Here is a 16,251-nt window from a genome sequence, read left to right as displayed (position 1 = left end):
AACATAGTTTCATTTTGTATCTTTTTAGCCCTGATGAAGCCCTGCAAAGTGGGGCGAAACGTTGGAAAATAAATAGTTGTAAACTATTTTTATTTCTCCTTTGACCGCAACCCTGACCATCTCCCTATATATCAATTTTTACGGTCAACTATACATACATATATAGTATATCTTTTATCCATTGTAACATTTAAGTATATATGTTTTCTTTCTTGCCCATTGTATCATATATTCTTTCATACATTTCATTATGTTGATTTAAATTGTTTTTCATTATTTTAAATATTACTTATATATCTTATTTGTATAAATCTATTACTAATCTTTTACATTTTCTTACCCACCTTTGATTATGTTTGTTTCTTGAACACTTTCTGTTTTTTAAACTTTTTATAATTTAGTTTGTATAATTCCTACCTCTATAATACTATATTTTATCTTATATTGTTATCAATCTACTACTACCTGCTTATATCATTATCAATCAACTACTACCTACTTATATCGTTATCAATCAAATACTACTTACTTACATCGTTATCAATCAACTACTACCTACTTACAACGTTATCAATCAACTACTACCTACTTATATCGTTATCAATCTACTACTACCTACTTATATCATTATCAATCAACTACTACCTACTTATATTGTTATCAATCAACTACTAACTACTTATATCGTTATCAATCAACTACTATTGTTCCGGGTAACCTATGGCAACCGAAAGGTTGAATCGGAAAGCCTGTATAGGATTAGGGCCCCATGTGGCCAACAGCCAAATCTCACCTCCTCCAGCGCTCTCGGTGGATAGAGAAGACATCCCAGTCTAGGGTGAGAAGAGAGCCATTTTGTCTTCTGGTAGAAGCAGCGCATCATTTCTTTGTCTCTCATATCAGGAATCTACCATGGGTGAGTAGAACTCTTAGAGTTGTTCTCAGGAGCAGAGGGAAGAGAAGCATGGAGTAAGTTAATTAACATTAACCACCACATAGTAATCATCATCAACCACCTCAATTTTAGATCTACAATTTCCATAGCCCTGTCATACAAAATTTTACTAACCATTTAATCATAAATGTTTTCTTTCGGCCACCCACTACACCATTTGTAACTTAAACAATAGAATTTTATTTTTCATTTAATCATGTTCATTTTTCAATTATATAGTCCACTTCAACTCAACCAGCAAACCAAAAGTGAAGTGTGTCCGGAAATTTAGTTGAGGGCATGCTTCATACAACTATCTACTTATATCGTTATCAATCTACTACTACTTTCTTCTATCCTTATTAATTTACTACTACCTACTTCTATTTTTATCAATCAACTACTACCTACTTCTATTGTTATCAATCTACTACTACCTACTCATATCGTTATCAATCTACTACTACCTACTTATGTTGTTATCAATCTACTACTACCTACTTATGTAGTTATCAATCTACTACTACCTACTTATGTCGTTATCAATCAACTACTACCTACTTATATCGTTATCAATCAACTACTATCTACTTATATCGTAATCAATCTACTACTACCTACTTATATCATTATTAATCAATTACTACCTACTTATATCATTATCAATCAACTACTTCTACTTCAATTGTTATCAATCAACAACTAGTACTTTCTTCTATCATTATTAATTTACTACTACCCACTTCTATTTTTATCAATCAACTACTGCCTACTTCTATTGTTATCAACTACTACATACTTCAATTGTTACCAATCTACTTCAGTTGTTATTGTTATAGAAAATAGGATTTATTATTTGGTTTGTAAATAAAACAGTAGATGGTGACACTCCCCCTCTGATAGGAAACTGTTGTTCTGGGCGCAGTCGGTCGTGGCGTCTATTAGTGGAAACATACACTCAGTATTTTCTTTATAAAACCTTCCCTGAATACCACAAGTTATCAATCAACTACTATCTACTGTTATTATCAATCTACTACTACCAATTTCTAATGTTAAAAATAACTTAGAAATATACATAACAATAAATGATGTATGTTTCTAAGTTATTTTAATGTTTCTTAGAATGAAGGTAGTTAACTCGATTTGTTTTTCAGCCCTGTTGAAGCCTGAAATTCAGGCCGAAACTTCAGCACAAATAAATAAGCTCATGTGTATCTTTGCCGACTGAACCCCCGACGATTATATATCTATCTACAGGCAACTATTAACACCTCACTCTTAATTTTAATTTTTTTACCAGGGTATATTTGAAAAGGGCGAAGTTCTACTAGGTCGCAGTGTGTTAACTTAAGAACCCCAACAATGACCATGGCTGATAAAAATGATATGTTCGTATATAAATGGGAAATCCTACAGTGAATTGATGGTTCTACAAAGAAAGAAGTAGAAAGAATCAAACTAAGAGAAAGTAGAAATATAACCCATCCATCAGTTACAGATCGAAATAGTTGGAATGGTAACAAACAATTACAATCATAATTAAAAATTGTATATTATATATACAATAATTGTGTACACTTATATACAATTTCTGTTTATATATATAGTATAGAAAAACCTTTTCATTTACATTCAATAAATCATATATCACTAAATTCATTAAAATAAAACCCCTCACAGGCATTTTAGAAACATCATAAATAACAGATCAAATTTAATTAAGAGAACATCAATTACTAATTGATAACAAACCCATAATAACTTTTACGTTAGTTTAATTTTTTTTAAACAAAGGGACCGGGTCGGTATCCTTTATAAATTTAATAAATAACTAAAATTAAATGCCTTTAAGGGAATAAATTACAAATAAATGTGGCCTATAGCGTAAACTAAATGTAATATTGCAGCTCATTTTATAATAAAAGATTTGGTTTTGATTTAAGTGCTTTAATTATAAATAATTGGAACTATTCAGGAGCTATTTCCCAAATTGTATATTTAAAAAAAAAAATTTTATTCCCCTAAAAATTCTTATATCACATTGAAAATTAGTTTATTAAAATGAAGACAAAAAAAAAAAAAAAAAACTAATCAAACAAAAATAAAAATCCTAAATAATCTGAGTAAGAAAAAAAATCAATTTCATAAAAACAAAAAATAAATATATAAAAAAATAAAATAGTCTCGACTTAATTTAAAATATTTATATAAATATACTTTGGATATACAATTGATACAATTTAAAAAGAACAAAAAAAAAAAAATTAACTAGAATATTCACCATTTTAAATTAAATATGTTAATAAATCATAAATATAGAAAATATAATTCTTTTTAAACATATGAACAATACACTAACATCTAGTTTGAAAATGTAATATATATATTTTAAATAATAATGCAAAGTTCATTGCACAATTTTATATAAAAAAATAAACAACGTTATAATCTGTACTAGTTATTAAATTGTACAGTCTTTTAAAATAAATGGTAATTATTTTTATAAAATACAAATATTTTATTTATATATTAAATTTTTTTTTTAAACTATCACAACTAATTTTAAACAAATATTAACAAGCACGAAAACAATTGTTTATTTATATTTATATTTAATGACGAATGGTCCATTAATATTGTTCTATTCTAAGGCCGAGCAGGCATGAACATTGAAAATGGACTCGTATCTCCACTTAACCCAGACTGTATATGCCTCATATGAACCTGTAAAAAAAAGAAAGTGATTATTAAGTTCATAAACTTTTTTTGCTTTGTGATTTCATGATATAATTGATGTTTAATAATTTAGATATGTCCTAATGATAGAGGAATATCCCAAAACGTAAATAACAAGTTAGTGAAAAACAATTTAAAAAATGCTACAAATCATCACAATAATAATATAGGTTCATTACTGGATATGAGTTTGTATTTATGTAATGTGTTATAGTGAGTAACTCTTCATGTTTAAATAATAAATTAATTTCTTTATTTTAATTTCTCAGTATTAACGTTTCGGAGCCATTGCCCAATCATCTGGTACTCTACAATACAAATTAACACATATCTTACTACAGCCCTGTGAAAAAATATAAACTCAACATATAAAATTAAAGTATTTATAAAATTTAAAAGTCAATTCATAGTACAATAATGTTTTTAGACTCCTTTTTGTTATTATATTGGCCTATATAGATTATTAAATGGCTTTTGATCTGTTAGCTAATTAATTTATAAACATCAGATTTTGTAAAACAAATCTTGTTTATGTCGTGAATAAGTATAAACTCGATAGTCAGGTGTATTAATCGATCAATACCACCTCAGTTTTCTTCCGACTGTTGAAGAGAGATTATATTGTTCATTTTTTATACTGTATGGCTTTGTATGAATATCTTTTTTTTTCTTAAAATCCCACACAGAACTCAAATTACTGAAATTGAGTAGAAAAGAATAATGGACCTAAAAAGAGGTGGGATGACTACTTAAAAATATTTAAGGTTATGAGAAAACCACAGCTCAAAGAATAACATTTGCAGCGACGACTGCAGTTAGCAAAATGATATGTTCAAGATAGCAAAAAATGGTCAATCATTATTCTCAATAATGAAAAAATAAATGAACATTGATGGTCTATATGATTTGAATTACTACTGGCACAACCTTAGGAAAGAAAAGAAAAAATTCACGAAGGTTGTACTGAGTTGGGGGCGTAATGGTATGGGCTGCTTTTAATGAAAAGGGAAAGTTTCGAATTGCATTCATTACCGGCAAAATGAATACTATTAGTTATCGAAATGTTGTAGAAGAGTTCCTTTTGCCGGATATTACAATGGGTAATATCTAATATTCTCACTGCAGAAAACACTGAAGTTTAGAGCTTTCTCTAAACTAATGAGAGTGGTCATTTACAAAACCATCTAAAGCCAGTAGTGATCTATGGAGGAGAAACTTAGCCCTTGACAAGAAGAACAGATGCTCAACTCCTGGAAGAGAAAGGTACTGAGAAGGATATGGAGAGGAGTCTTGGAGAAAAAGATATGAGGAACTGATGAATCTGTTCGGAGAATCCAGCATCTTGGCTTTAGTTAGTCAAAGGAGCAAGAATAAAATATTCAGGACACGTTGAAATGATATCCAAAAGGATGGTTTATGGCAAACCAGATGGAAAATGGAAAAGAGGACGTACCCGGATCAGATGGCTGGACAATTAGGAGGAGGCTTTCAAGCTATTGAAGGTTTGCAGATGGAAGGAGAAAACAAGAGACCATGTACATTGGTTGGCTGTGGTGGAGGAGGCCCGGGTTTTTGCAGGACCATAATAATAATAATAATCCATTTTAACAAAAAATAACATTAACAAAATCATGAGATATCTCTGTTATTTTTCAAAAAAAAACAATAAGGTATCAATATTCCTGTAATTTTCAACAAATTGTGAATTTCTGCTTTTTTTTCAACAATTAAAAAAAAAATTAAATAATTATGGGTTTATATTCCATCAATGTTCAATTATGCATAAATAGTACCACATTCTAATTATAATTTTTTTTCCAATAATATTATGTTATTCTATATAATAGTATAGTAAATTTTTTCAATGTTCATACCTCAACATTACTTTCAAAAATGTTTTTGTTCGCAGGTGAAAGTTTCTTTTTAATTGTTTCCATCGACGTGGTTAAAACTTCGACCTCGTACCCACTCCTATCCGACTCTGAAAGACTCTGAAAAAAAAAAAAAAAAAAAGTTAATATATTTCTTTTTTTTATTTAAGTGTTCCTTTTTATCAAGAAATAATTTGTTTTATCATTTTTAAAATGAAAAATACTTTTTTATTCTGAAACTAAGTCTCTTTAGAAGAATTATAGAGTTACACAATATATTGGCCAAAAACAATGTGGCCATACTTAATTACAACTTATGTTATAATTGTACATCAATAATTTTTGATACAAAAAAGAAAAACTAAATCACTAAATACATAATAAAACAAAACAACAAAAAGGCGGTTAAAATATTTACAAATAATAAATGCTAATGTTCAATATTTATATTATCTATACTATTATAATGTCGATTCAGTTTGGAGAAGAAAAAGGTGGTTAAAAAGAAGGGTTTAAAACAAGGACAGGGCTGATACATGACATAAGGTAGAGGGGATGGAGTTCCAGTGACCTGCAGCTCGGATAAAAAATGATTTATCAAATACAGCAGTTCGGTAAGGTGGAGGGTTGATGCCAGATAAATGGGATCAGGTAGTAGCGGATTGGATGGAGAATTTGAATTGCAGGTTTTATAGGATATAGGAGGGGCGCTGAGTACTAATAACTTGAAATAGGAAGGAAGCTAGGAAATACTGGCATCGGAAGGAAGGATAGAGCCACTTCAACTCGGTGTAATACTGAGTTATGTGCATATTTCTGGTGATATGAAAACAAATGATAGAGAGTAATTAAGAAGACATTTAGCTTTGAGTTTACACGAGAGTCCACCGTGTATCAGGCATTTTTTTCTTGTTTGTCTTTTATTAATATATATTTTAAGATTGATGATTCATTTATTTGTATTTTTTCTTTTTATCTACTCTATTTTTCAATAAGTTATTACTTTTTAATTTTATCTCCAGCCTAAAAATATTTTCTACCAGCACATAATTTACCTCGTCAGGAGGAATGGTTCTTAAGAGGTTCTCAGTACATATAAGACCAGTAGAGAAGTAACCTCAGTCTAAGATATTACCTTTGAAATACATAGAATTCAAAATAAAATTTTTAAAAAATTCTCAAATTTGCCATTATATACTAAGGATGGTGGAAGAGGAGAAACCAATGATGAAACCCCATGTGCAACTATACTATGGCACAAACAGGACAGGAAGGCCTATATTGAGATATTTAGATAGTGTGTTTAACAATCCTTAGAGTATACTGGGAATAAAAGGAACTGTATAGGAATAAGACTAAGGTGGATGATGGCGGAAGTCAGGACTCGAAACTAGGTTGTAGAGATATTGCGACGATGATATTTTGAGAACTTATCATGATCATAAAAAATAATAATTAAAAAAAATATATTTGATGTGTTCACTCATACGAATGTTTACTTTTTTGACTGCTAAGACTAATACAATAATTTTTTGCTGAATCTTCACTAATTCACGTATTTAGAGTGTTATGGGAGATTATAAATTTTAATTATTCAAAACAATAATGAACCAAAAATTAAAAGGATTTCCTTGGGAAAATGTGCAATATACTTTCAAACCATAGATACAAACTTCAATTTTCTCTCAAGGTTTTATGCTGTATATGAACATTTAAAGGGCTTTAGGTTAGAGACTTTAAGCAAATTTCATCAAAATGGTTGACTCACATTCAAAATATTTTATGATCATAATGCTTCTCATTACTGTATATCGATGACCTACTTCAAAGTGGTGTTAAGTATATTTCCACTAGCTTTATGAAAAATATAATTCAAAAGTTGTAATTTCCTGAAAATAGAGAATCTTTGATTGTATTTAAAAGGAAGATTATCTGGGTGCAGTCAAAAGAACACAGTGTAATCTTGGTAATCCAAACTTCAGTACCCTGAACACTCTAGTAATCCAAACTTCAGTACCCTGAATACTCCAGTAATCCAAACTTCAGTACTCCGAATTGGCATTGTAGAAAAAAGTAAGTTACTTTTTTTTTAAACTTAGTAGACAATAACATTTATGTTGTGTATAGGACATTTTTAATTTCCCGATCTATTGGCAAGTTGTTGCAGTAACCGTGGAAATTTTCAGTTTCGATATTGAGTAATCTAATTCCTATGGAAGTGTACATAATATATTTTGTTGGAGTAAGAAATACATAATAACGATCGTATAAATCATTAGATTCTGTAAAAGATAATTTAATTAATGTTAGAAATATCTATAATACAAATTTTTTTGGTGAACTCATTTTTTTTATCACGTTTTAAATTAAACCATTCTAAGATTATTTTTTTTTTTTTATATATACTTTTTTTCACTTATAAATAAACAATCTTATAGTTTTAACAAATTAAATTATCACTTAGCATAAATAGGGATGTAAAAGAAAACAATTATTTAAATAATTTTTAAATTTTTAATACTTCAAACTGTCAAATTTCAAATAAAATATGTAAAAAAAAATAAATAAAAATAGTAATGTACATTCATATATTTGAATTCTTTTACACCATTTTTCCAAACAATTTCTGTACTCCAAACCCCCCCCCCCCAGCAACAATTAGTTTGGATTATACCGTAGTAATAAAACTATTTATTATGATCCAATGTTTAATTGTTCTTTTCCTAAAGTTGGTGGAAATTTATTTAGCAATACTGTAAAGTAAGCTATTCCATATATAAGGTCTGTTCCAACACCATTTCTGACAGTCCAGAACTGTAGCATGCTCACTATAGGTTTTAGGAAGAAAAACCAGTACTATGCATACTTCATAAAATTCTGGACAGTCAGAAAATTCTGAACAGAACTATAAGTAAGTGAAAGTAAATAAAGTAATCACCTTAATTTGTATCATGAGAGCTGTAAGCTCAATGACTAGATCCATCACTCGTGGGTGAGTTCCCACTATACTACTATTATATTTGTCAACTATACTTCCAGCATCTTCGAGGCTCTGGTTGCGAAGATGGTTCGGTGTCAACATAGCAGCCATGCTCATGTCCGGAAGCAACTAAATAGAGAATTTTTAATTATTATTAGCTTACGTATATATATATATATATGGCGATTATCCCAAATAAACTGATAAAACAATAACAATCAAAAGGAACGAATAATTGTACCTCATGGCATAGGTCTTGAATAGATGCTAATAGTGTCCTTAATATGGTGTTTATCTGTTCCAATTCGACTATACATGAAGCGTATCTTCTTACAAATTCTTCGCTTAAACCCTGAGAAAAGCTTTGCCGTTTTTCAGCCTCAGCATTCATTTCCCTCAAATTATTAACTTTAGATTTTTTGACATCTAGCACCTTTTTAAGTTGCACCTGTAAAAAAAAAAATAATGATCAATGTTGTTACATTTAAAAAAAAAATTATTATTTCTCCCTAGATATGTCTTTGCATAATTGTTACCACACATTAACAGAAATAGTTCTAATAATTTTTTTTTATTTTTTTTTTTAAGGTGGCATAAAATAAAAAATATGATGCGGTGGACGCACCACACAACTATCAACGAAACTCTTCAGGTAATTTTTTTTTTTTAAGGGAAAAACTAAGTTAATTAATTTTTTGCACCTCAAAAACTCTTAAATACTTAATTTTCATCTTACAGGGGCTTTCGATTTTTTTTTTTTCTCAGAAATCAACATACATGCAATAACTTCAAGACGATGCCATTTAACTGCACGAAACTTAAGGTTTTAGGACCTTCCAAATTGCACAAAAAAGTATCTGTACATTCATAAACAAATTAGAACCGAAGATATAAAATAAAGGGTCTGAGAAAATTTTCTTGATTTGAAACTGCTTTTTCTTCCAAATAGAGGCAGGCATAAAATCTAAACAATATTTATTTGGGTTTTAAGAGTGAAAATTCAGCTTTCCAACAGTTGTAGTTATGCTGGATTTAGATAAAATTATGAGGAGTTATGAATTGATTTCATGAACCCAGGACAGGGAGAAAAAACAATATCTGCTAAAAATTTCTTATTTTTGATTTTTAAGAAAACTCTTACTTGAAGATTTCAAAAGACGCTAAAAACGAATCCGATTTGATTATTCCTAAGCAAAAATTTTTGTTTGTCTACTTTACTGGAAGATACTTTTGGTTTTTATAGTTTTTTTATTCACTTACTTTTTTTTTTTTACTTTTTAATACTACTTATTTATTTATTAATAGATATTATAATCTGCCACACAGTTGTGGGCAATAGGAAATAGTGATGAGTGATCTCATACATACTAAAATAAAATAAAATAAATTAAATATATGAATAAAGAAAAAAAAAACTCTTTTATACACTTATCAAATTCATTTAATACAATTAACAAATTTTTTTTTGTGCAGAATAAGATCTACAGAAAAAAAAAAAAAAATGATTGGTATATAATAACCATTAAATAAATGCACAGCCAAGGAGGTATATGATAATAAAAAAAAAAAATTCTAGAATTATGTGAAATTTTCTTCTTAGCTCCTAGGGCACATTAGTAAGAAGTATGTCTAATATTTATTAACAAAAATAGTTTCATTGAAATTGGTGATTCCACATACGTAGCATACCCTTGTTAGTAAACTTGTCAAGTTTAATATAATTTCGGACTTAAGGAGTCTTTATAATGTATAAGTTTACAAACATATACATTATAATGAATGGAATATGTTCCAGGTACGGTAAAAAAAAAAACAAATAGTAAATAATTATACTACTTTATTGAGCCAACGTTTCACCCCACGTTGCAGGGCTTCGTCAGGGCTAAAAAAGATACAAACACTATAGTTAAAAAAAAGAAAAAAAGATAAGTGGAAAATAATAGGGGTATAAAATGAAAAGTAAGATATAATAAGAAAAATTAAAGGTTGTAAATAGTAAATGAAAAGGGTTATAGTAACAGATAGATAAGAGAAGAAATATTAATATATAGAAATATTAATTATATTTTTTTTAGCCCTGACGAAGCCCTGCAACATGGGGCGAAGCGTTGGCTCAATAAAATAGTATAATTATTTACTATTTGAGTTTTTTTTTACCGCACCTGGACCATATTCCATTCATCTATACACACGGTCAATCAATAATCTTCCAAAACATTATAATGACAACCTAAATCTGAAATTGTGCTTTTTGAACAATAAAAATTCACCATATCGTTTTATATTGTTAGTTTGGTATGTTAATTAAGATAAGATAACAAAATTTTCACTGAATTAGATGTATAAATTGAGAGAATTGCATTAACAGAAATTGTTTCCCTAAAATGTTAAGAAAATAGACTTAGTCATACTGTCAACTGAACGTTTCAATTGATTGTTCATTAAGTTAACAATTAATCATCATTAAATCTCAAATTTAATCTCTGTTTATTAATAAACTTAACCAAAAAAAAAACTACTATAAATATAATGAAAATGTACATACAATATTACTAAGCGCAGGAATAGGAAAACCGTTGAACGATGTTTCAGGAATGGTAGATTCAGCTTTGAGAGGATCAAAATGCTGAGGCTGGTCTGGCATAGTCTGTGATTGTTGTTTCACAGGCCTTAATGCGTGTACCATCGACATTACTGATATCGTTTCTACAGCTTCATTTGACTAGAAAGTAAAAAGATCATAAAATGTTAAAAAATACAATACATATCACCAAATAATATAAAAAATTGCACAAGCATAATAATTTATCAAACAAAAAAATAAATAAAAGACCATGAATAAAAATAAAAAAGAATTAAATATTACGTTACATTTACTAATCCCAAAGGTAAGAAAGCTTTATATCCATGTAGAAAAATTTACAGCCAAAAACAAAATTACAGAAGTCTGAGGGTTACCAAGAGGAAGGGGATTCCAAAAAATATTGAAAATTTTAAGGCAAAACAATATATTTGAGTTCACTTAATAAAATATAAAATTAATCTAATTCAGAACTAATTAATAAAAGAAAAAAAAAACAGCTAAAAAGTAATATTTTTTTTTCTTTAGGATTTCCACTCAAGCAATGGGTTTTCTTAAACTATATTTTGTATGGCCTCCTTCCAGATCAACCTTTCCAAGGCCCATTTCTCTCTTAGCCGGCCCCATCATCAAAGATTATTGCATTTCATTATTCCAGAGTAGGAAGGAGTTTTCACAAAAATAATAATAATACAGGCGTAACGAACCCGAAGGTTCGATGCCGATACCACCAAACGCTCTCCGCATACATCCTTCCAGTGATGCCCCTCCAAACCCTATTCCATTAAATCTGTTTTAACGTAATCCTCCCATCTACGTTTCGGTCTACCCCTCGGACGCTTACCCGTTGTCACAAAAATATCTAATATAAATTATATTTAAGAAATTGTAATTCAGAAACTTACGAGTACTTCAAAGTCAGGGATAGAATGTGTTCCGAGCCCGGGCCTTTCAAAAGTTATCCTGTAAGTATTGTTTGAGGTATCAAATGCGTCAACAGAGCCAGTGAATAATCCATCCTGTGGTGTTCTTAACCTAGCAGTTACCTGTAAATAATAAATAACAATTATTAGTTTGAATATATTTCTAAATAAAGAATAAGGCTGAGAAGCTTATGTGGGATAGCAAAGTGAATAAGGCACTGCTCTCTTATCTCCAGGGTCCGGGTTCAAGTCCTCCTGTGGGAGACAATTATTTATTATCTTATGTACAACTATAAAATGGGAATTCTTAAAGAAGAAATACGCAACAGTTAGTCTGATCCAGACCAAATCACCTCCTTTCATCACCACTGCTCTAGAAATAGTACTAGTAGTCACAAATGAACTTAAAATAGTAAAAACATTTATTGAAATTAAATATTTCGTTTTGTTTTCTTTTAGCCGCAAAGGCACAGGCCCTGATGAAAACATGCAATGCGAGTTGAAATGTTATTTTGAGTTTTCACTGACCACTGCCCAGATTATCCTAAATTTTATATTATTAATTTTTATCTTCGTAAAGTACAACTAGGTAATCAAGATAATAACAATTAAAAAAAAAACCATTAAATTAATCAAATTGCTTTTGAAATAATGTAACAGTGTTCTGAAAGTAAAAACCTGTACCATTACAACCAATGAAGGGTCAGGGGTTCATTATTTTATAAGGAAATACTGTATCTTGAACAAAGGTTGTGCAAGGAGGCGCTTAAGATCATGATCAACCTCTAGGTTTTTCCCCAATTAAGGGCACCCACTTTAAAGAGGTTGGGTATCCCCCAAAAGGGCTTCTAGGCCCACAGGTTTGGCTCATGACTATAGTAATGGAATAAATTCAGATTCAAATCCGGGCCTAGGAGTTGCAAGCACAGCATCTTCATTATTCACAGAGTTACCCTGCTCCATTCTAATAGAAATATGAAAGAAAATTACTTATTTATATAAAGAATAATAGTTTTCTGAAATGAAACGTTGATTTGATATTTTTTCACTTTAATGCATAATAGGAACACATTTTTCTCTATAATTCCTATGATCCCGGGCGATGCCAGTAAAGATTAAGCTGACTGGATAAAATAAATTCTACTGTAAAGTGTTAGAAAAAAATACAAGAGATACTTGAATAATTTTTATCACAAACTCTGGAAACTATTAGCGATAGATGTGAGGATAACTTGTGAACAAAACTCAAGTATTTTGGAAATTGGTGTATTTTCAGGTATGCGAAGATACTTTTTAAATTTTTAAACAAACAGGACACCAATGAAAATGTATATAAATTAAAAGTTCAGAAACAAATAAAAAAATGAAGCATTTAAAGAGATGACTTTCTCGCTCTTTTATGGTTACTGGTTTCTTAATTTAATAAAAAAAATAAATAAAATTCTACTAAGCAATAAGAAACTTATATAACTTACATTACATTAACTAAACGACGATGAATTAGAATGATAAACTAGTCACAATAGACCTAGCAGTAGAAAGCTAAATGACTTGTAACTGTTTTCAAATTAAATAAATGTAAACAAAAACTGTCATATTATAAACCTAATTCAAAACAATAGACTGATAAAGACCTTCAGGATTAAATCCTTCATATGCTGGTATTAAACCAAACCTAAGAATTAAAATGTGTTTATTTTTATAAAATGAGGTATATTTTAAATTATATAAAACAATGGATTGTACAAATAAACAAAACAAATTTTGTTCTGTCCAATCAAATTTTAGATCAGAATTAATAATGGAAATGTGCATAAAGTAAATTAAACACAAAGAAAATTTAATACAATTAATTTAAATCAATGTTAATTTTAAGTAATAAGGAGATGGTTGGGGTGCAGTCAATGAAGAACACAAATAAGTAAAAACTTATTTATTAGTGCCAATGTTTTGGCCAGAATTTCAAGCCTTTACCAGGGCTAACAACAAAAAACAAGATAACGACTAATGAATAAAATGATATAAAGAATGATAACTAAGAAAAATAACTAACATTATGGATACATAAATAGTCTCAAGTAATATAAGAAGATAAAGGCTGTATGAGAAGATTAAAAATAAAATTAAGTAAGAGGAAAGAACAATTAATAAAATACATGTGAAAATCTAGTTAGTAAATAGCAAGACAGAAAAGACAGGAAACTGCACGTCGATTTTGACTATTACAGCACTTACTAGACAAACGGTCTTAACTTCCAACTCATTACAAAAGACTGATCTACATGACTGTAATAAGGCCAAATCTGGACATATGGAGTTGAGCTTTGGGGCTCCAATAAACCTTTGAATTCCTCTTGTATCCAATCCTTACAATCCAAAATCCTTCATTAAATGCTCAATGCTCCTTATTTTGTTACTAATAAAACCATCCATAAAGACCTAAATGTTCCTTATGTAACCGATCTAGCCAGAACCCGATATCATCTCTTCCTTTATAAACTCCCTAACCACCCAAACCCACCAGTTTAACTAAAATCAAATTTGCTGAATGTATTATATAATACACAGTTGTAAGTTTCAATGAAGATATTTAAAAAAAGTTAGTAAATATAAGTAAAAAATGAAAATTATTAAAAATAAAGTAATAAAAGAAGTGGGAAATAAAACATATATTTTGGTAATTAAATATATAAGTAAAACAACAGGATCAAGGAAATAAAAATATTAAGTTATGCAATCTAAAAGGTATAACAAAATAATGGTTTAATGATAATAATTTAAAATTAAAGTTATGGAAAAAAAATGAAAGAAAATATATGTAATTAATGAAATATATAAGTAAAATACTAGAATATCAAAATAAAATATAAAGTTAAGTAAAACAAAAGAAGTAAATTTAAAATATGACAATAATAAAATGTGGTGAACATAACTTAATAACATGGGTAAGGAAGAAGTAATAAGAAAAGAGTAGAGAAGGAAAAGGGGTGAAAAAGGAAGATGAGAAAAAAAACACATAAAAAATGAACATGCTTGGACTAGATCTTAAATCCAAGTGAAGATAGTAGTGCGGTGAGATTTTGAGTTAAAAAAGTAAGTTAGAATAGATGACAAGGCTACCAGAAAAAGTCAACAATATGTTACAAGTTACATTACTCAGATGAGTAAAAGTCAAAAAAGGAAAAATAATACAAAGGGTGAAAACACACTCAACCATGATCCCCTCATAATATCAACTATTAATTCATCATTAATTTCAAATAATTTTAAAATTCTAGCTTACACTTTTGATTAATATTTAAATATTCTTTAAGGTTATAGATTTATATAAACTAATTTCAATTATAAATTTTCATGTTAAAAAATAAGGCACCAATAAAGAGGTAAATCCATGTTTGACCATTTCAACAATTTCTGCTAGATTGGAGCACCTTCACTTAACATAGTGGTGCAAGAAGGATGTTAACCCTCCTCCAGAAATAGGTTATCTGCTCAGAAATAATCTGAGACTTCGTCAGTAACAGAAACTTTTCTGTTTAATTGTATATATAATGTATTTTATTAATGGTTAAAGAGATTTTGAATGCATTTAGTTCCGTCTATTGAAACTGGTATAGTCTATGTCTATTGTCTACAGAAACTCATCTATATTTGTTTTAAGGAGGCCCTTAACATCCAGATATTAAATCAAAGTTAGATCAACCATCTCAACCGATAGGTAAGTATTCATTGAAAACTTCTAATACCCACACCAGAAAGGGTAACATTTCCGTTGAATTATGATTGTTACATAACGCAGTTTAATATTTAATACATTTGTAATTCTGATTTAGGTGGACCAGAAAAACAAAATTATTTGTCTATTCCTAAAACTTTATGCGGTGTTTTGAGTGTTCAGTGCAATAAATAGATATCTCTAATCTTTTAAGCTTCCTTCTCCATTCTGAAAAGAAGAAGAGAGCAGATTCCAAATGACCCAAAGTGATTTCTTAATGGTTATGTACTTTATTGAAGTAAATAAAAAAGTTATTACTAAAACTGGATTTAGGAAACTTTTTTTATTTAATTTATATTTACGAAATGTCTATAGAATTCAGCAATTTCACCTCAATTATTTTCTGATGGAAAATAAATGAATTAAGAGATAAATTTTAATTTTCAGAGACAAAGAGATATCAAATAATTTTTATTCCCAATAAAGGGGATTCATAAAAAAAATTATA

General features: G+C 29.0%; 1 protein-coding gene across 2 annotated transcripts in view; it reads right to left on the bottom strand.

Annotated features, from left to right (window-relative positions):
• Positions 1-2,527: 2,527 nt before the first annotated feature.
• Positions 2,528-16,251, bottom strand: part of LOC106683920 (protein lin-9 homolog) — a 21,608-nt gene continuing 7,884 nt past the window's right edge. For both annotated transcript variants that reach the window (XM_067048231.1, XM_014425688.3), the window contains exons 7-12: positions 12,011-12,151; positions 11,070-11,246; positions 8,766-8,972; positions 8,483-8,653; positions 5,548-5,664; positions 2,528-3,661 (exon numbers count right to left, since the gene is read on the bottom strand). In XM_067048231.1, the coding sequence (XP_066904332.1) occupies positions 3,584-3,661; positions 5,548-5,664; positions 8,483-8,653; positions 8,766-8,972; positions 11,070-11,246; positions 12,011-12,151 (891 nt within the window). In that variant the 3' untranslated portion in view covers positions 2,528-3,583. The remainder of the gene's footprint in view (positions 3,662-5,547; positions 5,665-8,482; positions 8,654-8,765; positions 8,973-11,069; positions 11,247-12,010; positions 12,152-16,251) is intronic.

This window comes from Halyomorpha halys, unplaced genomic scaffold (assembly GCF_000696795.3).
Source record: "Halyomorpha halys isolate HHAL.00 unplaced genomic scaffold, Hhal_1.1 Scaffold28.1, whole genome shotgun sequence".
Lineage (NCBI taxonomy): Eukaryota > Metazoa > Arthropoda > Insecta > Hemiptera > Pentatomidae > Halyomorpha > Halyomorpha halys.
Note: the sequence above shows the minus strand (reverse complement) of the source record. Positions and strands in the feature narration are given on the sequence as shown.